The sequence below is a fragment of the Anolis sagrei genome, chromosome 2 (assembly GCF_037176765.1).
Source record: "Anolis sagrei isolate rAnoSag1 chromosome 2, rAnoSag1.mat, whole genome shotgun sequence".
NCBI lineage: Eukaryota > Metazoa > Chordata > Lepidosauria > Squamata > Dactyloidae > Anolis > Anolis sagrei.
In genome coordinates, this window is record NC_090022.1 from 183,102,118 (window position 1) to 183,126,945 (window position 24,828).

The 24,828-nt window shown below is 37.1% G+C and overlaps 1 protein-coding gene across 3 annotated transcripts in view; it reads right to left on the minus strand.

Moving 5' to 3' along the window:
• Positions 1-24,828, minus strand: part of ABCA5 (ATP binding cassette subfamily A member 5) — a 61,817-nt gene that overhangs the window by 13,901 nt on the left and 23,088 nt on the right. For all 3 annotated transcript variants that reach the window (XM_060763033.2, XM_060763034.2, XM_067464229.1), the window contains exons 10-29: positions 24,308-24,455; positions 20,846-21,014; positions 18,726-18,784; positions 18,138-18,248; positions 16,774-16,949; positions 16,401-16,520; positions 15,050-15,188; positions 14,710-14,800; positions 14,221-14,360; positions 12,837-12,956; positions 11,217-11,418; positions 10,389-10,558; positions 9,114-9,286; positions 7,382-7,519; positions 6,367-6,480; positions 5,735-5,905; positions 4,171-4,284; positions 3,459-3,596; positions 1,884-1,949; positions 506-597 (exon numbers count right to left, since the gene is read on the minus strand). In XM_060763033.2, the coding sequence (XP_060619016.2) occupies positions 506-597; positions 1,884-1,949; positions 3,459-3,596; positions 4,171-4,284; positions 5,735-5,905; positions 6,367-6,480; positions 7,382-7,519; positions 9,114-9,286; positions 10,389-10,558; positions 11,217-11,418; positions 12,837-12,956; positions 14,221-14,360; positions 14,710-14,800; positions 15,050-15,188; positions 16,401-16,520; positions 16,774-16,949; positions 18,138-18,248; positions 18,726-18,784; positions 20,846-21,014; positions 24,308-24,455 (2,651 nt within the window). The remainder of the gene's footprint in view (positions 1-505; positions 598-1,883; positions 1,950-3,458; positions 3,597-4,170; positions 4,285-5,734; positions 5,906-6,366; positions 6,481-7,381; positions 7,520-9,113; positions 9,287-10,388; positions 10,559-11,216; positions 11,419-12,836; positions 12,957-14,220; positions 14,361-14,709; positions 14,801-15,049; positions 15,189-16,400; positions 16,521-16,773; positions 16,950-18,137; positions 18,249-18,725; positions 18,785-20,845; positions 21,015-24,307; positions 24,456-24,828) is intronic.

The following is a 24,828-nucleotide window of genomic DNA, read 5'->3' on the forward strand; positions in this document are numbered from 1 at the left end:
GTAGGGATCAATTTGACTGCATCCTCGCCCAGACCATTTTAGGTTAGGGAAATGCCATATTTTGAAAACAGGAAGCAAATTGCAAGCTGATTTTTCAGTTTTTTCCCATCCCTAGTTGATTTTATTCTGGTATGTAAGAATAATTTCAAAAGTTTTATATTAGCTGATGATTTTAATGATTACATTTTTTTTCATTTGGGGGGATTCCAGTGAAAAATTCTGTTGTGCAGCAAACCTCAGTGGTTTGGACAGAAAATGTGTAAAATATGCAGCTTTCTATGAAAAAAATGTGATATTTCACAAAGCTCTGGAATGTGAAAAATATAATATGTGGCACCTTGATCATAAGCTCTACAGAGTGTCTCAGAATGTTCTAACCAAAAGCAAGGAAATTTGCAAATATTCTTAATATTGCTCAAAAAGTGTCACGAGTCAGGAATGTCTTGGTGCATTTTATTGTTGGTGACTCTGCCTTGATGTAGTCATGCAGTACAAACATGCTGACCTGAAAAATGGGTCTTCTCTCATTGATCTGCCTCCACATTTCACCTCAAGATAGCGCAGAAGAAAGAGCCAAATCACACATTGTAAATAAGGCTAAAATGAAGAGAAGGAAGGTATACTGATTACGTTAAAACAGTTCTGCTGCTCTTCTAACTGTATTTGCAAAAGACTGAAAATTGGCTCAATGCTGCAGATAAATGCTTGCAACTCCTTATTAGAACACATGGCATCATGCCAACAATATAGTTATGATACTATGACACTGCCAGGCAAATATATTACTATAAACCTTTATGAGTAGGACATAGTGTTTACAGTAAATAAATATACCGAGGCAATCTGGCAGTGGAACAGAAATTCCTGATTTCTAGTTTCTCACAAGCTTTTCAATTATTTTGAAATGCAAACCCCAGAATCAGTGGGTCCCCGGGTGTTTTGGCCTACAACTCCCAGAAATCCCAGCCAGTTTACCAGCTGTTAGGATTTCTGGGAGTTGAAGGCCAAAACATCTGGGGACCCAGAGGTTGAGGACCATTGCCCTAGATGATTTGGGACTGACATTATTGAAAGATTTGTCCTCCTACGGTAACCTCTTAATGGTTTACTTCAATTATTGGAGCCCCTGTTATGTGCCCAGCAAGCTAGAATTTGGTAAGTTATTTGGGACTATGGAGAGTACTATTTTGCTAGTAGTACACTTATTCTGACACTCCTTTCGAAGTGAGGATAAGAGGGATCCTTCACGATTATTCTTTAGACAGGTACAAAAGAGTTCCTTATTCTATCTCAGTCTTAATATTGTTTGACATCATTTTTGACTGAGTCCTACAATTGGCAAATGCCTAACTATTATATGACCTCTCCAAACTCACCTTTTCTTTTCTGCAGCCTGGTAGTTGTGTGTTTGGTACAGCTAAAGGGTGAATTAGGATGGTGTAACTCTTCACCATTGTAACTCACTAATCATCGTATTATTATATCCCCCCTTTCCTCCAGTTAGCTCAAGGAAGTATACATGGTTCTCCATCTTTTTATCCCTTTAAAATCCAGTGAACTAGATGAAGCTGAAAGTGAGTGTTTGGTCAAAGACTACCCACTGAGTTATGTGGTAATTCAAACTTGAATTATCTCAAATTTCAGTCCAGCAATCCAATCATTATCCCACAATGGATCTTTACATGACATTATAAAACAAAAAAAGATTGTTGGGCTCCTGCCAGTCAGGAATCTAACATGGATTGGTCCTCCCATCCATCCTAAGAATGCTTCTACACTATCTTTTGTTTCAAGAATGCACATGGACAGTCTTTAAAAAGATGTATGCAAATTTATATGAACAACAACACTTTGGCATTGCTTTCAGTCAACATGATGCTTACCGCTACTACTGAGACCAACAATCTTTCTGAATTTCTTTCCATCTTGTGATCAAGCTTCCGGGCTATCTAACAAAATAATAAAGATTAATTTCTACACTTTTTTCTCACTGGTGATTATGACACTAAAATTGAAAAAAAAATGCACCTACAACAGGTAACAGTCAAACTGAATACAGTTAACGATGCTAGTTTATTAAGGATTATTTGGAAGTACAGAATCATAAAATCCTAGAGTTGAAAGAGACCTCATGGGCCATCCAGTCCAACCGCCTGCTAAGAAGCAGGAATATTGCATTCAAAGCACCCGACAGATGGCCATCCAGCCTCTGTTTAAATGCTTCCAAAGAAGGAGCCTCCACCACACTCCAGGGCAGAGAGTTCGACTGCTGAACGGCTCTCACAGTCAGGAAGTTCTTCCTAATGTTCAGATGGAATCTCCTTTCTTGTAGTTTGAAGCCATTGTTCCGCATCCTAGTTATTTATAAATAATTTCAGCCACAAATCCTGATAAGGGAGAGGGGGAAAAAAGCTTCTGAATGAAATATGCCAGCATGAAGCTCAGAATAATAATCTACCCCTCTTTTTGTGAAGGTATTTCTGATTGGGTGAAGTTTGGAAAGGGCAGGATGGAGCGAAGGAGAGTAATTCTGCTTATCGGCAAATGAATGGATTGTCAAAAAGCAGGGGGTGCTACCAGGTGGCATCCAGTGGCAAATCCATGTTACACTGAATTACATGAACCTTACTTAATAAACCTTTTCCATGTTTTTATGATAGAACCAATTAGGAAATTGCATTTATAACCCAAGAACAGAAATTGTGTTACATAGTGAAATTGCCTTTCCCACAGCAATTTCATAAATCATTCCACCCATAAAACCATTGCTCAAAAGACATCTCACCCTCATCTGAAGCCAGTCATCTAAAGCAGGGCAGAGTCTCTTAAACATTTTCCCTTATCGACCCCATTCCACCCATGGAACTTTTACATGACCCCAGGTATATAAAGCATGTATAAAATCAAATACTTGCTGAAAATAAATCAGCATTTTCAAGGTTTGCTAAATAAGCCCGTTTTCCTTTTTATTAAGTACAGCTGAAGCATTTTCTGCAGAGTTATCTGTAAACCAGTAGTTCCCAACCCTTGGCCCTCCAGGTGTTTTGGACTTCAACTCCCAGAAATCCCAGCCAGCTTACCAGGTGTCATGAATTGTGGGAGCTGAAGTCCAAAACACCTGGAGGACCAAAGGTTGGGAACCACTGCTGTAAATGCTGCATGATGTTGCTAAAAGATTCATGTAAATGTCAAAAACAGCCCATTTCTTCATGAGTCCAGGACTGATCTAACGGGACCCCATTTGGAGTTGGGACCCAAAGTTTAAGAAGCAGTACTGCTGCTACAAGGTATTTCTTCTTTTCTTTGTGGTTAGTGCTGCTGCTGGCTTTTGCTTCATGTCACTGCCACCAACATCAGAATAATAAGAACTTTACTAATATCTTTGAACTCTCCCACCCATCCCTACAACAGAGGCGACATACAAAATCTATTCACTTTTCAACTTTGTGCAAACCTACCTTTATAAAAGAAATCAGGCATCCAATAAGAGGATAAATTGGAATAAAGATTGAAAAACAGGTATGTAGAATAGCAGCTGCTGTATAGTGCCACATAAAGAAAGCTATTTCGATGACAATTGAACAAACCAAGGCTGCCTGAAAAAGAAATCAAAATTATCAATTGTGATTTGGAGTCATTCAGGGGTTTCCCATCCCGATGGAGGAACACTATCTGCATATATGTGGTGCCTCTTATGCTGACACTAAACACATGGTGACTGGTCATGAGGACAGATATTTATTTATTTATACTATATTTATACCCCGCCCTTCTCAACCCCAAAGAGGATTCAAGGAGGTTTACATATATAGGCAGCAAGTCAATGTCATGAAAACACACATAATAAAAACATATAAAACCTTAAAACCACTTATTTAAAATCATGCAATCCAATATCATAGTCTGGGCCATTCCAATTTGTCACTGCACTATTCCATATTTTCTTACTGCACTGATAGATTACTCATTTAATGCTTGGTCATATATCCACATCTAGATAGCCACATATTTTTACTAGTCCTTTAATGAATTTAGTACAAGTGTGTAGAATACCTGAATAAGGGCTATGTGTTTGCAAAAATGAGCCATCCGAACTGAGAAGAGAAATATAATGGAAAAATATTTCTTCATACAACCATTGCTAATCGTATAATTGATATTTTAACTTACCACTGAAAAAACAAATGACCAAAATTCTTTTGTGTTCTGTATAGTGTTGAAGGTGAAGGAGACAACGTAATTGAACAGAACTACTGATGGTACGTAGCCAATAAGGCAAAAAACCTACAGGAAAAACAATGACATTGTTCACTGTTTGCAGTGCTGCCATGTAACTGTTATGGTTACTGCCCCACTGAAGATACACTTCGTTTCTGTTAATTATATCAAGTGCTTTGTTTAAGATCAGAAATGGAAGTTCTCATTTATTTAATTCTTGCATGAAATAATCAATTTCCGTTTTCTTCCCATGGAATAAGTTTACATGACTTTTTTATGCATTTTCAGAGAAGTTTTTGCCACTAGAATTTTTTTCCAGCTTGAGGATGAATATTATTAGACACTTTAAGCATATCTCACCACCTCTGATATCATAAGGAGGCAGAAAGGATATTTCTCGGGAATTTTTTAAGGGTCCACCAGTTGAGGACTTGATAGATCTGAGTACCTCCAGTGATTAACCATTATGTTTTATATTTTATCTAAGAAAATACCTAATAAACTCTCATCTTCAGTAATTCTCTTTAATGCTAATTGGGATAACTTTTCACAAACTGATGATAGAAAGAATATTTTTGGGGACATTTATGAGAAAAATTAACACTGCTAGACAGTTGTGATACTGCCTCAAAGCAGGATCAATAGATGGCTCCATTAAGGCAAGGTTTCCTGGTGGAGTTCTTAAGGGATAATTATCACCAGAAAATCATATGGAGCCTCCGGTGGCGCAATCGGTTAAACCAGTGGTTTTCACCCTGTGGGTCCCCAGATGTTTTGGCCTTCAACTCCCAGAAATCCTAACAACTGGTAAACTGGCGGGGATTTCTGGGACTTGTGGGCCAAAACATCTGGTTGAGAACCACTGGGTTAAACCTTTGTGCCAGCTGAACATCTGACCGAAAGATCGGTGGTTCGAATACGGCAAGCGGGGTGAAATCCCATCTGTCAGCTCCAGCTTCCCATGCGGGAACATGAGAGAAGATGGTAAAACATCCGGGTGTCCCCTGGGCAACATCCTTGCAGACGGACACTTCTCTCTCACAGCAGAAGCAACTTGCAGTTTCTCAAATCGCTTCTGACATGAAAAAAATTGGAACTTCATAATGTCATCAGTCAAAAAACTATGAAGGTATGTTGAGGTATGACGAGAAAGATTTTTGTTCCTGGATTATAAATGTCATTTCCTAACTGGGTCTATCAAAAAACATGGGAAATGTTTATTAAACTGCAAAAACTTTGTTTTTTACGTGACATCCTGCAGCATATTTTGCTATTGTTTTTCAATGATTATCTCATAAAGTCTCAACCAATTCAATATAGTTTGTGGCAACCACAAAAATGAAGTTTTTGGAATAGAACAAATACTTTCAAAGTAAGTATAACACAATTAAATTAAATTAAAATTTATTCTTCTGTAGTTTGCAATTCTGGGGAGAGACGATTAAAATCCATATACATTAACAACAAAAAGGCAGGAGAACAATAGGAAATCTATCTGTAATTCCAAAAGACTTACCACAGCAAGAAACTTCTCAGGAAAAAGATAAACTCCATAGTGGAATACAAACAAGCTTCCTATCATCAGGAGAAGAATGAAGTAAAACAATGGAATGTCAACTAGTGCCTGTCCACACCAGTAAGCGGAAGGATAAAGGCCCGAAATCTTCAACTGAGTGTAGGCTTTGATCTGCAAAATGGCAAAATCAAATAATTCAAACACATGCCAATTACAGATACACACAACAAACCTAACATTTCTCTCTTTTCAGTTGGTTGAAACAGTAATAGACAGGTTAAAGATTTCTTAGGTTAAAAGGGTGCAAAATGACACTTCCCTACTCTAAATCACAATGAAATTGTCAAACAGGAATTTTTCATCTTCGGCATCTGGAGACTGTCCTCCCCACCAAAGCGGTACTTATTGATCTACTCACATTTTGTTTTCGAACTGCTAGGTTGGCAGAAGCTAGGGCGAAGAGTGGGAGCTTACCCCAACTTGCGGTCAGCAAGTTTTTTTGCAGCTGGTGGTTTGACCTGCTGTGCTACCATGGCCCCAGTAACAAAATAACATATTTTGGGCAAAGAAACAATTGTGGTGATCCACTATTGCTACTCTTTCTTTTTGAATGTTATGATTTGATACATTACCTTATGATTCTCCGCATTCTCCATGGCAAAATATGGTGGCATCCCAGTTACAATGACTCCTAGTAACAGTGCTTCAATGTATAGTACTAATGTGAAGACTATATCTGTAATTTCCTGAAAAATTATAAATTTTAATATGAGAAAAAATTTTAAAATCCCACAAAAAACCAATTTGAACTTGAGATATAAAGCTTACGAATATTGCGAAACCAAATAAAAATGATTTCCCTGGTATTTTGTAAACATGAGATGTCTGGGGAAACTCTTATATTGAAAACCACTTTGTACAATTAAGTACATACAGTGCATTATTTATTTATTTACCATGTTTATATACTGCCTCTCTCAGCCTGAAGGCGACTCGAGGCGGTTTACAATCAGCAATCAATGCCACCAACAACATAAAAAATATTATTAAAAAGATTAACATATAATACTTTGTTTTGCATAAAACTATCATGCTTGACATATTAAAATATTTGGTCTTCATGAGTTCTCCATAGTATGGACATATTGTATTCATTCCCATACAGAGATCTCCGAAACGGAAACCAAGACATGGTACTTTACGTAGTCTTAAATAAGAAATGTCCACTTACATGCATTTTAGAAATAATTAGGGGTAAGTGGGTGGAAATTTAAATATGTTACCATTATGCCTTATAATTAATTCATCATTTGAAAATATTCATTAATCAATTTTCTTTAACTACTATGGAGGTAAAATTTCCAATGGAGTAATATGGAACCCCTCCCCCCTCCTTCTACTCTTAATATAGAGGGAACAGAGCCTCATGAATAGAGATTGATAATGGACTCAATAACTGTCTTTTTCTTTTACTTTTCTCTATTTTTGGCCTTTAAGAAAATGCAAAAAATAGTGAGATTATCTTATCAGTCATAATAAAGGGTCCCTCAGTTGTCATAATTTTGTATATATGCATTGAAAAACAATACAATCTCAGAATCCTCCCTAATTCAATTTCTCGTCAATTGGGCTTTACATTCTACTTACTTGAAAAAAAGGGTTACTCCAGACATGGATACTTTCAGTCACATTTAAACTGTGCAGATACAGGTTGCTAATGATATTCATCATGACAGGTAATGAATGGACCATGGTGCGGTTAAAAGCAGCTGTAAAAACATAGTTCTGTAAGAACAAATAATATTTCATAAATAAGATTCCAGAATCAAAATTACACATTTTGGAATTTCTATAAAAACACAAATATTCAGAGGGCATCAGGCACACAGCTTTTCCTAAAGTACAAATAGCTTACTAAATTAGATGTTAAAATTCCTGAAATAACACTGAGAGTAAATAATGGAACAGAACTGCATAATTATCTATGGTTAATAACTCTAAAAGTAGTCGCTGGCTATAACAATATTCCCTGTGTTCCTTTCAAGCAGTGATGTCTCTTATTTGGGCTACTCTACGAAAACCAACTAACTATAAAGAAATGCCTAAAGTTGGTAAGCGTCATACAGACAGCAGTAGTGATAGAAGCACAGGTTCTTTCAGAATAGTGAGAAACAGACTAGAGGAAAAGAAAAGGGCTGGTGTAGATATATAAATACTTGTTTCTCTCATTCTTGCATGTCAAAACAAAAAACAAACCACATATGTTGTCAAAGGCTCTCATGGCCGGAATCACTGGGTAGTTGTAGGTTTTTTCAGGCTATATGGCCATGTTCTAGGAGCATTTTCTCCTGATGTTTCACCTGCATCTATGGCAGTGGTTCTCAACCTGGGGTCCCCAGATGTTTTTGGCCTACAACTCCCAGAAATCCCAGCCAGTTTACCAGCTGTTAGGATTTCTGGGAGTTGAAGGCTAAAAACATCTGGGGACCCTAGGTTGAGAACCACTGATCTATGGCAAGCATCCTCAGAGGTAGTGAGGTCTGTTGGAACTAGGAAAATGGGTTTATATATCTGTGGAATGACCAGGGTGGGACAAAGGACTCTTGTCTGCTGGAGCTAGGTGTGAATGTTTCAACTCACTACCTTGATTAGCATTTGATGGCCTGGCAGTGCCTGGAGCAATCTTTTGTTGAGAGGTGATTAGATGTCCTTGTTTATTTCCCCTCTGTTTTTTTTGCTGTTGTAATTTTAGAGTTTTTTTAATACTGGTAGCCAGATTTTGTTCATTTTCATGGTTTCCTCCTTTCTGTTGAAATTGTCCACATTATAGCTCCAACAGACCTCACTACCTCTGAGGATGCTTGCCATAGAGGCAGGCGAAACATCAGGAGAAAATGCCTCTAGAACATGGCCATATAGCCCGAAAAAACCTACAACAACCCAAACCACATGTTTTTTCTCACTAGCAAAAATGCTTCCTGACTTTTGGACAGAAGCTACCATCTTAGTGATTGTCTGTTGCCATATACACTAGTGTGCTCCTATTCCTATGACATTATTTTGAACATATTGTTCACAGAACCTGATATACTGAGGCACACTTTTGTATGGGTGCTAGCTATATGAAGAATATCTTCCTGAGTAGATTCTCCCAGCATCTTCTTTGATATCCATAATCCAACATGTCAAGACATTCATATTTCAGAAGGTTTTTTCAGATACACAAAACCTTGTGTGCTTTACCTTCTTAGCTGCTAGTAATATTGGTCTATATATACTTCATTGGGACACTCTACCACCAGACATACCTAACCAAACTACATGAACAACAGCTTGTAGGAGTCCTTTATATTTCCAGAACATAAATATCTCTTCTTACCTTGTCTATGTTTAACACTTTCAGTGCTGCACTGTGTGGGGCAAATGACACATAACCACTGCTATTTAATACTGTACTCGGGGAATCGGCTGATCCATAATCACTGCCATTGACTATCTCTGTCCGTATGTTCTGGTTCCTGAGAGAGCTGATGATATCATCTATGTTGGCTTCTGCATTAAGATAGTGAGAAAATGGCATGTGAGAATCATAAAATGAGACTCCTCACATTCAAATGTATTTTAGTGAACATAAAACACATCAAAATGCAGGAAAAAAACATTTTATTTGCTAAATCAGAAGAAACCCTATAAATATAAACCCTTTGTGTTTGTGCATATGTATATGTTCCTCAAGTGGCCTATTGACTTATGGGAACTGTGTGGATTCTATAGGGTTTCTCCTAAGGAAAGAATGCTCAGAGGTGGTTCTGAAATATAGCCTTCAGCTCCAGGTATTAGTACTAACCAGGGCTGACTTTGCTTAACTACCAAGATCAGACAGGATCTGCTATCTGAAAGGAACTGAAAATGGAGGCCTCTGATAAACAATAGGCCCAATAACATCCTGGAATATATACATCGTATATTGGATTGCGTTCATATAATTATTCTATCATTTATTTCACTTTAATTTTAACTCAGAATATATATTTTCCATAAATAATACATACATAAAAGGTAAAGGTTTCCCCTGACATTAAGTCCAGCCGTGTCTGACTCTGGGGGGTGGTGCTCATCTCCATTTTTTAAGCTAAAGGGTCGGCATTGTTCATAGATGCCTCCAAGATCATGCATGGAGTGCTGTTACTTTCCCGCTAAAGTGGTACCTATTGATCTATTTATCTACTCACATTTCCAGGTTTTCAAACTGCTAGGTTGGCAGAAGCTGGAGCTAAAAGCGGGAGCTCACCCTGCTCCCCAAATTCGAACTGCCGACCTTTCGGTCACCAAGTTCTGCAGCTCAGCGGTTTAACCTGTTGCACCACCGGGGGCTCCAATACATGCATGGGCACAATAAATTAAAGTAGAAGTCACTGGAAACTTCTTGACGAACTTAATGGATCTCATTTTACTATACTTCCAGAGAAGGCTGGGTTATCTTTGCTGTATTGGCCATATAAAAGCCTGACCATTTCTCAACCTGTGTGCACAGATTATACTTTCAATGTATTCCTCTGTATAATACATGACATAAATTTGGAAATGTGAGAAATTGAAATAAATAAAACTGATATATTGTAGTTAACATGTACTTGCCATTTTAGCTACTTACCAGTGGTGTTTTGAACGAGGAGGCTAGTTTTGTACTTATGATGAGTTTCATTAGATTTAAGAAAATATAGGTCTGGGGAGAGTTTTATAGGAACCACAGCATTTTTGAAGTAATTATGTATAATAAACATAGAAATCTGCATAACAAGAAATATTGTGAATAGCAAGAACCTGAAAGAAAAGAAAAAGCATAAGAAAAGCTGGTATAAATTTTATATGAAAGACCATTTAAGGTCTGTCCTTTGGGTCATTGTTGAACTAATTGCCTTGAACAGTCTTGAATCACAACAGTTCACCAATCTGTAAATATGAGTACACAGGCTCAGTTAAAAGCTAAGGTATATCTAAAGACAGCAGTTCTGATAGTTGTAATGTGTACATCACAAACATAACTCTAATAGGAAAAAAAATTAAAATCATGGTTTTGGGATCAGGTCTTCAGGCAGTAGAAGTAAATGTATGCAGCATTTCGGAAAGACAATGACTGGAATGGCAATTCGACAGACAAGACTGTTTTATTGTTTTAATGATTGTTTTATTGCTCATTGATGTATTTTTTAATTTGATTTATGTCTAACTGTAGTGTATAATTGTAATTGTTTGTACTGGCTTTGAATTTTTGCCATTACTTATGTGTAAACTGCTTTGAGACCCTCTTGGGGTGAGAAAAGCGGTATACAAATACTGTAAATAAATAAATAATAAATATTATTGAGTATTTTGATCACTCAGGCTATAAAATAAAGTACTATATGTTTTCCCCTGCCTTAGTGTAGCAAACTACTTTCCAATATTTTGTTTAAAATAAACACAAATAAAAGATACTTACACAGCTGTCACTGACTTAATTTCACGTTTCAAGTTAAGGAAATGAACCTTTGCCATTGTAAAGACCTGCTTTTTCCAAAGGGATTTATTGCTCAGTGCAGCAGATTTTGTCCCAGACAGCATGAGTAAGCTTTGCTCTAATTCATCAATAGATGTGGTATCCATTTCCTCTCCAGCTTGCTCTGGGCTAAATACACTGAAATCTAGAAAACAGATGAGGATAGATTGGACAATTTAGAATGCATTCCTTCTGACTAGATCAATGATCTATAAAAGCTTGTTGATATTTTTTCTGCAGTTGTCAGGGAAGTGTGCCGCAGACGTTTTGGGGATATAAACTCTTCATGGTAGCACCAAATACAAAAATAAATTGAGAAAAAGAAAATGTACAATGACTGTGTTGTCGAAGGCTTTCATGGCCAGAATCACTGGGTTGCTGTGAGTTTGTCCAGGGTGGGAAAAAGAATGCTTGTCTATTGGAGGAAAGTCTGAATGGTGCAACTGGCCACCTTGATTACCATTGAATGGCCTTGCAGCTTCAAAGCCTGGGGGGAATCATTTGTTGGGAGGTGTTAGTTGGCCCTGATTGTTTCATGCCAGGAAATTCCCCTTTTTTTTAGTGTTTCTCTTTATTTACTGTCCTGATTTTAGAGTTTTTAAATACTGGTAGCCAGATTTTGTTAATTTTCATGGTTTCCTCCTTTCTGTTGAAATTGTCCTTTTGTTTTATTTTCATAAACAAATAGAGGAGAGAAAATGTGTTTAATAGTGACTTAGTAGAAAGCCAAGTTTATCCAGAGGAGCATCAGTGTCAGTGGTCTCCCATTGGCTCTTAGACTCAAGCTACACTGCCATGTAATCCATTTTCTGAATCCAGATCAGGCCTGTAAACAGGGGGGGCTTAAGGGGCTTCAGCCCCTCCCCCCCGAAATTCTCAGGGTGTCCGCGAGAAGGCCTTACTGGTACATTATTTTAACTGTTATGTTTTATCATGATCTGATCCCCATGCTCAATATATCCCATATGCATGGGGGTATTGAGATAATGATACAAAAGGCTTTCTAGGGTAGATCCTGACCCCCCCCCCCACCGAACCAAACTCAGACCCCCTCCCCAAATCAAAATCCTGGCTACGGGCCTGATCCAGATTATCTGCTTTTAATTTGATTTTATGAGTCTACACTACCATATAATCCAGTTCAAATCAGATAATCTGGATTCAGAAACTGGATTAAATGGTAGTGTAGATGCGGCCACATTCTGAAATCCTCAGCTATCTTGTTGCTTACATGGGTCTTACTTGATAACAAGTCTCTTTAGCAGGCATCCTCAAACTGTGGCCCTCCAGCTGATTGGGCCTTCAACTCGCAGAATTCCTGACAATCGAACAAGCTCGTTAGGGTTTCTGGGAGTTGGAGGCCCAAACAGTTGGAGGGTCGCAGTCTGAGGATGCCTGCTCTTTAGCATGGTGGTCTTAAATATCTCCCATTGCACGTACTTCATTAACGTGATCTTTAACCAACAGTATTTTAAAAGTTTCATTATGATTTTAAGTAACATTATTATGATTATTACATCGTTTGAGGAAACATCTTCAGGAGATTATGTAATGGCTTCTCACCTGCTTGGTCAATTTCAGCTTCAGCTTCCAGCTTGAGAAACACATCCTCCAAGGTTGTCATGGAAACTCCGTAAGAAATAACACCCAAATGGGAATGAATGTCTAGATCAGCAAATAGTGCTAGAAGAACAAAGTTAAATAACTGTTGATAAACACAGTTATATTTATTTATTTATTTATTTATTTTATGCGCTTGTATACCGCTAATATCTCAGCCTAAGTCGGCGACTCATTGCGGTTTACAACACTTAAAAAACAGTATTCAGTTTAAAAGCATAAAACACATATACAATACAAATTATTGGGCCACCATATCCTGCTGCTCATGAAACTGGCTAGGATTTCTGGGAGTTGTAAGCCAAAACACTTGGGGACCCACAGGTTGAGCACCATTGTGTTAAGGGGAAGGAAACTGCAAGCCTCCTCTGAATGACTCTTGCCAGGACAATCCTATGACAGGACCATGCCAAATCAGAGTCATTTTGAATGCACATAACAGCAACAAGCTTACAAATTTCAAAGTACCCCTCATCCCAATTTTCTTTTCAATCACATTGGAAACAAAATGTTCCATTGAATTTTTTCTAAGGTTAAGATTTTCTTTCCCTTCCCAAAACTTACTTGTAAAGAAGGGAAATAATAATGTTCATTTAATGTCAATATACAGAAACATCAGCTTGCCCCCGGTGATGCAATGGGTTAAACCCTTGTGCCGGCCAGACTACTGACTGAAAAGTCAGTGGTTCGAATCCGGGGAGCGGGGTGAGCTCCCATCTGTCAGCTCCAGCTTCTCATGTGGGGACATGAGAGAAGCCTCTCACAGGATGGTAAAACATCCAGGCATCCCCTGGGCAATGTCCTTCAAGATGGACAATTCCCTCACACCAGAAGTGACTTGCAGTTTCTCAAGTCGCTCTTGACATGAAAAAACCCGACTTGCTGTCAAGTTATTTCAGAAGATTCTTTTATTCCACATATTACAACTGACTATACGGATCATTATTTGCAGTCAAAAAAGAAGAAAGCAAACACAAATATAAAAAATCTTGAGATGTATCAAGTCCTCATTATTACAGTAGTATTTTTTTACAACTTAGAAATCCCATGGATGCCAAGTTAACTATTATGATTATGTTTTATCAAAATATATGCTGATCTTTAATTATCTGTCAATAGTTTTTAAAAAAGCAGACCTCTAGAATCTCATACAGAAAACTGGGATATAGATTAACACAAAATTAAGATCAACGTATATTTTGAAAAAAACAGATAAAGGTAACACCTTCTTTAATTTATGCCTCTTCAACTTTGTCTCTCTTTGCTGTCACTGCTTTCCCCATCTGCTCCCCACTTTTATTCATGTTCATAAAGAGATTACTTGTACCTGAAAACTTGTCCATGTCTTTGAAAGGTAAGGCATATACAAGTTGCTCTTCATTCTGCTTTAACAAGCTGGCTTCAGGAATGTGCTGCCTGATCAAAGAGGCTGTGCCTTCGATGTTACAGTACCTGTCTATGTGCATACTAAGAGAGGGACAGACAAAAATAAAAAAACAAGGTTATACGTGTGTATACATAGGCACATCCATTGATATCAATCAAGGCTTTTAAAAATAGTGTGATAGAGAAGTTCTCACGGGGTGAAGCTAGCACTTGAGCTAGAGTTTCCCTAATTCGGATTTATAGGAACAAGAATCAGTTTAAAGATTAATTTATAAGTACAAGTTCATATTTGATTTTTTTCCAACAGAATACACCTATATGTTGGTCACAAGTAATTGATTTCAATGACTTTGAGAGAACCTCACACTTTAATGAGATTTTGGGCATTATAACATATAATGAAATGGTTCTGCAGATGACAAAAAGATACCTCAAGCGGTAGCCAATTCCCCATTTTGATTTAAGGAAGAGTGAAGAGCCAAGACATTTCAGCATTCCTTGTGAAATCACAGCTTTCCGATCTAGAAACAGCAGAAAGAAAGACACTTTTAATCATTTCAGTTGTAGAAAAGAAGTGGAAAACAGAGTCCTCTAGATGTTGGATTGCAACTCTCAACAAGCATCACCATAGGATACAGTGGCTCAGTTTGCAGGAATCTGTAACCCAAAAATATAAAAGAACTCCAAAATGTCTATACCTCCCAAGTATTTTTTTTCATGCTACCTATGACTATGATACATTTAGCAGGTAAGCGCCTAACTGAACTTGCCTGCAATAATGTCTGCTTCGTCCATGAAATGGGTACTGAACACTGTGACTCGATTGGCTTTTCTGTTTTTCAGGAGGTTCCAAACTGTATGTCGAGAGCATGGATCCATGCCAGCCGTTGGTTCATCCAAGAGTAATACCTATATATTTCACAAGGAAAATAAAAAAATACAACGCTAAGTAACCCTTTCGACCAATACAAATACTCTTTGGCTGTGAGATTATTGGAAGTGCAAACTTAGCCAACTGTAATATCACTGTTGTCACTTTAAAAATACAGATTAAAATAATTCTGAAGCAATCTACCTATTCTTATGTACACTACAATCCACACACAATAATAATAATATACTGAGAGGACTCGGAATGGATTACAGGTACACATATGGCAAGCATTCAATGCCGTTATACAATTGACAATTGAGAGGGGCAGACAGTACATAAACAGAGGCAAGGCTTCCCTTTTTTTCATCTCTGGCATCCGGCTGTGCTTGACTTAGCCATGGGGAGGTGCTGTTGTTTCATTTTCCACACTGAGGAGTCTGTCATCCATGGACGCCTCTCCTGGTCGGATTTTTGGTGACATGTTTTTTCAGGGAGCCTTTTACCTCCCTGCCAAAGCGGTATCTATTTATGTCCTTACATTGGTTTCGAACTGCTAGGTGAGCAGAAGCTAGGGCTGACGGCCAGGAGCTCACCCTGACCTGAGCTTGAAAAGCCAACTTTTCAGTCAGTGGAATCTTCTATAGCAGGCAGTTTAAGCTGCTGTGCTAATTTGGCCTAACAGAAGGCTATGTCATAGAACAGGTGTCTGTGCCGCCAACTTCCAGAAGCTCTTGCCAGCTTGTCCAATTGCTAGGAATACTGTGAGCTGAAGTCCAAAACCTCTGGAGAGCCACAAGTTTGACATCACTACCATAGAAGATAATTCAAGGCTGGGTAGCTTGAGTAATCTGTCTGTACCTCAGCAGTCTGTCAGTAAATCTGTGTCCAGTGAGTAATGAGTGCACTCAAGAGATTTCTCAGTAGTGGACACAGAATACTACCTGAATGCTGAAGAGAACAGAAAATTCTAATCTAAGGGATGTTGTATGTATGGGAAACAGGGCTGAATGGATTGACTGGTTAATTCTTTCCATGTAACAAACAGCAAATTGTCTCTTTACACTTGAAAGCTGGAATATGGATCCAACAATCTCCAAAGCACAGTCTGGATTTTAAAACATGAAAAAGTAGTACAAAATACAGGGTTAGTCAAAATGCATAGGCCAAACATACATACAATTGTATGTATGATTGGCCTATGCATTTTGACTAACCCTGTATTATATCACCAACCAAGTGCAGTTTACCTTTGGATCTCCAAGAATTGCCATTCCAATTGACAGTTTTCTTTTCTGTCCTCCACTTAGCTTCTTTGCTTGGTTATCTCTAATGGGCTGCATATCCAAATCTAGCAAAACCTTCTGAACCTTGTATGAACACAAGATATATTTAAATGTAATTAAATAAAGTCATATTTTAATTTACTTAGTTAATAATCATGATATGGTCTTGAAGTTTTTAATGGATTAAAACATTTGTATATCCTCTGGATATTTAATAGATTAATAGATAATAGACAGGACCCAGAATTCCAACTATATCGGTTTCAAAAAATAATTTGGGGATTTCAAATTTTAAAAATTACACGAACAGTATAGAATTATTATCTGATTTACTCACTTCTTGTATCATATCATTAGGAGGTATCCCTTTAATTGAAGCAACTATTGATAGATTTTCTTGTACTGTTAGGACATCAAAATATATGTCTAACTGCTGGCACACTCCTGTTATCTTTCTTGCATCTAGCATTTCATCTATTTCAGAAACTTTATATCCATAGATTGATGCAAATCCTAATGGGGGGAAAAGATTACCACTAAGATATTTGAAAGAGACATCAGATAAAAAAAATAAACATAACCATAACCCAATGACAGAAATGTCAATATCAAATAGCCACTTAGATAAGGTGATAAAAAGCATCCTTATGTATATACTAGGAATTCTTAATATATTATTCCCTGTTTCACTATGTTAGTGAAACATTTCAGGACATTTTAAAAATCTAAATGGCACCTCCAACACTAGAATCTGTTCCTCTCAATCTGTAATTTCACAATTTGCATAGAAGATAGAAACCATATAGATATGCTAGCACCCTCCAAAAAAGACGACAAAAGGAGAATGCAAGTATTTATTCTGCTTTTGAAGAAACTGGATTTTGTTTTTAATCCCCCCCCCCCTCCCATTCTGTATGGTATACCAATGCAAAAAGACACAGTTTTAAACATTCAGATGGAGAATAAAGATAGTAAGGAAGGTGAGGTGGAAAAATCCATTATTAATATCATGGAATTATATTTTCTTTCTGGAAAAGAATTGCAAAGGGAACAAAAGAACTGTGTGCACATTGTATCCACAGTCTTAGGCTCTGCAGATTCAACCCATTGCAGATTAAAATGTGCAATAGTAATAATAATAACTTTATTTATAGACCGCCCTCTCTTAACGAGGGGACTCAGAGCGGTTTACATACAAAAAGGAAAACATTCAATGTAACAGTCAACAAAGACACAAAAATAAAAAAAATACAAACTAACACTGGTGAACTCACATCAAAAGGAAAAATACGAATATTTAAATAAAACATAATTACATATCGCACTAGAGGAAAAAAATCAATTTAAAATTCAGTTTCGGTGTCCTGCAGAATTCTGGGGTTTGTAGTTTAATGAGGCTGTTAAAGGCTCCTCCCTAAACTACAAACCCCAGAATTCTGCAGGAGGCAGAAACCGGATTTTAAGTGGATTTTTTCTCTAGTGTGATGAGGCCCATAGATACACATGTGCCCCAAAATGCATAAAAAAGTGCCTAACATATCAGTAATGATTTAAAATGTACCATAGTGGCTTATAAGATGAGAGTAGATGTGCCAGTCTCCCCTATGATGAATGAAGGGCACTCTCCTCCCACCAAGACAGCTGGAACTTCCCATTCAAGAGGAGCAATTTGACTAACTGAATATATTTGATGCTATTTACCATCGGAAGGTGGGCACAATCCACAAAGAATGTTCATTAATGTTGTTTTTCCTGTTCCACTATGTCCGAGCAAGGCTGTGATCTGACCTTCATATATGTCAAATGTTAAACCTAGCAGAAGAATGAAGTGATAATGGGGTGAGAGAAATCAACATTAGAAAGTGCTGATACAACAACATAGTCATGAGGCATATGAAGGATTAAGCAATTTATAACAGCATGAATTTTAGGTATTATTATATAAACCCATATTATGAGAAACATATTAGTTTTGTTAGACTATTTCTTGTTTTTGCTACAAACAGAATTATCTCTGTAGATCTAGTTTAAGCATTGCTATCAAATACTCATAAAAAGCATATTTCACCTTTAAAGAGTTATCATTGCTTTATATGATATTTTATACCTCATATAACAAAACACTGAAATGAATACACACTCACACACACACATATATATAGGGAGAGGTAATAGAAAAGTGCACACATGGTACACCGAAACGGCCAATCAGAAAGCAATAAACAGGCAACACTTGAAGTACAAGAACTCCCACTTGTGGCAGATAGTTGAAAAGCTCAAAATTCTTACTTTTCAGAGCCTCCACAGTTTCACTCTTTTTAACAAAAGATTTCTGGACACCATTGATTCTGAAAGAAGATAAACTAATTTTATTTTTTTTAAGTGATGCGGCAATCTGACAGAATTTCCCTGGCAAAATGACATCATACAACCTGCAGCAATTACATACTTATATTAACATAAAATAATACAATGGGGGAAGGAATGAAAGAACATATGCTTTAAGGCTTATTGTTCACAAACATAGGGCAGAATATTTTTCCTCAACAATAATTTATTTATTTATTCATCTGAAACATTTATATTCCGCCTTTCTTACTCCGAAGGGGACTCAGGGCAGAGCACAACATATATACGGCAAGCATTCCATGCCAGGATATCAATAACATAAATATTATCTCTTCAATACTGAAATTTTCTTATGTTTATGATACATTTTTCACATTCCAATCATTACAAATATGCATTTGTGCACTAATCCAACAGAACCATTGTAGTGAAATGAAACAACCAGGATCAGATAAGCCTTGCATAACTAAAGAAAAACAACATCTGGAGGCCAGCATGACACCTACCCCTGTTGCAAAATATACAACATAAGAGAGCTTCCAAGATATCTATACCTCCCAAGTGTTTTATTCATGCTAACTATGACTATGACACATTTAGTAGGTAAGCCCCTAACAGAATTTGCCTGTAAAAATGTCCACTGGAAAGGTTTTTTTCCTCCCTAAAATGTGTCATGGTATTATTGTTTCATCAACTGCCACTTTTTTACAATATCCATTTTTCCATCTATACTTTTTTTTAAAAAAATGTGCTAGAGGGAGTTGGTAAGGCAGACATGCCCTTTAAAGAATTCTAGAGGCAAGTGCCGTTTACTTTTTCCATTCTAAAAGATTTGCAAAGCTGGAGTAAAATTGGCTACAGCAAGATGACTTTTGTCACATTTTAAGCTTTATTGTAGTGTTTACTGAAGACACAATACTTTCCTCTAATATTAAAAGTCTTTCTCCATCTCTCCTTCATCATCCTCAAAGTGCTGATCCTAATAAAAAGAATTTCAACTAGACAGGGCAAAGTGAGTAAAAAGAAAAAGGACCATATTAACTGAGAAATGCTTGTGAGTTTCTAATATTTCTTGGCTCCAATAAATATTCCCATGTCTCCCCTGAATAGGAACAATCTAGTGACAAAAAGAACACATTGTTCTGCTTCATTAGATTGTGGCTCACTGAAAAACAGAATCACCTTTCCTTGATAAAAAGCATTAGTTTTTCTTTCTTTTTGTCCCATCTAATTTTGGTTTGATAAAAACATGTCTGTACTTTGCAAGTGGATAGAATTTAAGGAAACTGTTTACTACAATGCAGCATAATGTCTTAATCTGTAGATATTTTGCCGTGTTAATTCTACAACAAAATATGACTCTGGGAGAGTAAAGTGTCCCATTCTAGTGTGGGACGGTTAAGTTTATCTAAAAGTGTCTACTCCAAGCATGACTAAATCTGGGTCAACACATTGTTACAACTAAAAACACAGAATGTAAACAATAACTTTTCCTAATTATACTTTTTTTGCCTCTATGAATATTGTACAAAGTATGGCTTCAAAAGAAATGGCCTATACCAGGGGTCCTCAAACTAAGGCCCGGGGGCAGGATGCAGCCCTCCAAGGTCATTTACCCGGCCCTCGCTCAGGGTCAACCTAAGTCTGAAACAACTTGAAACCACACAATAACAACAACAATCCTATCTCATCAGCCAAAAGTAGGCCCACACTTCCCATTGAAATACTAATAAATTTATATTTATTAAAATTGTTCTTTATTTTAATTATTGTATTGTTTTTAAGTGTCTTTTGCACTACAAATAAGATATGTGCCATGTGACCTGGCCCTCTGTTTAAAAAGTTTGAGGACCCCTGGCCTATACTGTACTATATGACAAACATTATTTCACACCACATTACTTGAACATGCAGATTATTACAACATATAATTGTTGCATATACAAGACATAGTGAATTATTACTACTTGAAACATTCCCCCTTACATTGCACTACATATTTTAATAGCTGAGATGATATAACACTAATTATTGAGACTATATAACATAAACAACCATACCTGATAGCTTCCTTTCCCTGGAATTCGGAAGATACAGGTTCAATTATCTCACTGAAATCTAAGTTTCCATTAATGCTGCTCTCATTTAATTCCTTATAATTCCTGGTTCGTTTTGCCCAAAATGAAGGCTTTAGGAAGAAGAAAATACTTCGCCGCAATCCATATTCTCCTGAATAACAAAAGAAAGATTTGTAATGTTTTAATAGTCATGTTTTGCTGATATTGGATTGCTAGGGAAAGTCAACATAGGAGAATAATTCTGCCAGTACAGGTCCTAACAAGAGTCTAGTCACCCAGAGTGGAATCTGAATGTGAAGATACTAGACTAAGATGAAATAGCAGCCACGTTAACAGAATATAACTAAAAATACTAATGTTCAGCGAAGTGGAGAAGCTCAAGGAGGAAACGAATTTGGGGGGCAGCAACAATGTGGGATGCCACTGGCAGACGATCTCTTACAGAGTACATGAGTGGTACTTTAGCTACTGTGTCTTAATGCTGCACAAAATGAAGCATTGGTAAACATTCATGGAAGCATTTTTGTATTGTATTGAAAACCCTATGATACAAACCAACTGAAACAAACTTTAGTCCTGGGAGATGAATGAGACTCCAGTTACTGGAGAAGATCAAAGGAAAAGAATGAATATTGCTGTGTCTAATGGACTCAAGCCAAAAGGATGCTCGGTTACTGATAAATGCAGATGTGAACAGAAAGTATGGAGTACCAAAACACAAACACTAAGAACATGAAATGTGAGAAGCATGAAGAGAGGAAACTAGACATTGTAAAACAAGGAATGGGATGCATAAATATTGCAGTACTTGGTGAACTAAAGTAGGTGGGTATAGGAAATGTTCAATCAAATGATGTCAAAAAGGAATGGAGTGAGTGGTATTAATAGTGAGTCATAATGTAACAAAACAGTCAGAAGCTATAATTCAAAGTCTGACTGAATAATAGCACTGCATAAAAACGTATCAGAATAAGCAAATTCCAGTTTATGCTTCTACTAGAGAGGTAGAAAAAAAGCAATTGAAATTCTATGCTGACATCTAAGAAGTGCAAGAGCAGAGTGAAATGGATAACACAGAACACCAAACAATTGGTTAGAGATCAATGCAAGCCTGACTTCTCATTAGAAATGACATGACTAAACTGAAGCTATTGAACTATGACCATATTGTGACACAAAGTGACTCAGTAGAAATGATAGTTAATAAAGCTGAAGCTAACTAGGAAAAGAGGAAGATCACATTACAAATGAATTGACTCAGTGAAGCTTGCAAGACCCTGAGAACAGCAAGATATCTTGGGGGTGTGGGAGTGGGAAGCTCTCATTGATAGGGTTATCATAAGTCAAAAGTAACTTCACAGCACATAACAACTGCAATAAAGACTGTGTATTCGGACTCTGATTAAGACTATTCCCTTAAATATCAGCATACGTTGAAACATATTCACTTTGCTAAAAAATACCAGTAGTGATAGTTGGCCTAACTACTATTTCTGAATCTAAACAGTATAACTTAATACAACTTTGGAGACTGATTTTGAACAGAGGCCCAGGACATTTTGGTCACAATTTTCAAATTATTGATAGTTTTTTATAAACAAAACAGACTGGCTTGGTTCAGATGCAACACAAAAACCAAAATTGACAGTATATTAAGTAACATTACCCTGAAGCAAGGAATTATACGTGCAATACACATACACATACTTCAGTCCTATGTTCTCACCAAATATTGTATTTAAACTAGTTTATTTCATTTTGGACAAAATAGTAGATTCTGATCAACTGAATGTCTAGAATTTTTAAAGAGGTACACTAGAATATGTGAAGGAAAGGAGTGCAGTTGATAATTGCCATTATGTCTGTGCCAATCCACTGTGTGAAAAACTATTAACTACAACAGACATGCAACTGTTGCTTTTCAAATCAACAGCTTCAAATACAAGAGAGATGATACAGAAAGCAGACATACATTTATGGGCTGAAATGTATGAAAATCCATGTCACCAGTACATGTGTGGGAGTGCTTCATATATTTGGAATGCTTCATATACTTGTTTTGCCTTATGTAGCCATAAAATAACCACATTTGCCATGCCCCCATGCTTTGTGTAAAATTAAGGTTTAACACAGGTTTAAACCATGTTGTTACTCCAGATTAAAGGATTGCCTTTGAATTGGTTAGATTTGCCTATGAGGTGATCCAAAAGATCTTGGAGTCCTCGTGGACAACAAGTTAAACATGAGCCAACAATGTGATGTGGCGGCAAAAAAAGCCAATGGGATTTTGGCCTGCATCAAGAGGAGCATAGTGTCTAGATCTAAGGAAGTAATGCTACCCCTCTATTCTGCTTTGGTTAGACCACACCTGGAATATTGTGTCCAATTCTGGGCGCCACAATTCAAGAGAGATATTGACAAGCTGGAATGTGTCCAGAGGAGGGCGACTAAAATGATCAAGGGTCTGGAGAACAAGCCCTATGAGGAGCGGCTTAGGGAACTGGGCATGTTTAGCCTGAAGAAGAGAAGGCTGAGAGGAGATATGATAGCCATGTATAAATATGTGAGAGGAAGCCACAGGGAGGAGGGAGCAAGCTTGTTTTCTGCTTCCTTGGAGACTAGGACGCGGAACAATGGCTTCAAACTACAGGAGAGGAGATTCCATCTGAACATGAGGAAGAACTTCCTGACTGTGAGAGCCGTTCAGCAGTGGAACTCTCTGCCCCGGAGTGTGGTGGAGGCTCCTTCTTTGGAATCTTTTAAACAGAGGCTGGATGGCCATCTGTCAGGGGTGATTTGAATGCAATATTCCTGCTTCTTGGCAGGGGGTTGGACTGGATGGCCCATGAGGTCTCTTCCAACTCTTTGATTCTATGATTCTATGATTCTATGATTCTATCATTGAGCTCTTCCAGATAGGTCCAAAAACATGGGACATATTGTGCTTTTACCTGAGACATCCAAATACCGCCTCAGGTAAAATCAAATTAATTTGGAACAAAGCAGGGTTTACCTGCTTTGTTCCAAATTACCTGCTTTGTTTACTGTGTTGCTTTGTTAACTTGTTCCAAATTACCTGCTTTGTTTACTGTGTTAAGATCAACTTCTCAGCCTATACAGTATTTTCTTGGGGGCTAAGGGGATTGTATCAGCAGGAATTGGCACGAGTATCAATGTGTAAATGTCAATACTAAAACAGCCAATCACATTGTATTGTTTTCATATTTGAATTTGAATTGTTTTCATATTTGAATTTACTTTTTAAAACACTTGAATGTATTAACCTACTTAAACATGAGAATGGAAACACCTGTGCAGAAAGACACTGAGCCATCATGATTTTGTCCAGTTGCACGATTCTTTTGACTTTTGTATTTAATGTACTTAACAGACTCTGAATGTTAAATACTTAATTATTTTTCTATTACAGAAATACAAGCATACCTGGAATAACCTGATCCAGATATATTGCCAGGAGCAGGTAAAGCATACTATCAAGGGCCAGTAGCATAAGAGCAATAACTAATGGATATGGACCATGAGTTAAATTTGAGAAAACAGCTCCTTCCTCATAATCTTCTAGATGCATAACCTGTGAACAAATATGAAAATTGTAATTACATTACCTTATAAAAATAAGAGTTGGGGGGGGGGGGAAATCTAATAATACCAAGATAATTCTTACCAAAAAACAGAATTTACTTGATGTAGTTTGCATGGCAGGCATGGATTTTATGGACACTCTGCCATTTATTATACATTCTAAAATGTATTTACAAGAAGCAAAAAAAAAAAAAAGGAAAAGGAAAATAAGGTCTCACCTGAACTAATGAAGGCAGACAAGAAAACAAAGAAGGTTAAAGAAAAGGTTATGTACTTGTAAGTCACTTTACTATAACACCAGTATTTATGTAGTGGATGGATGCATGAATATGGATGCTAATTAGTAATCTATTAATAGTAAA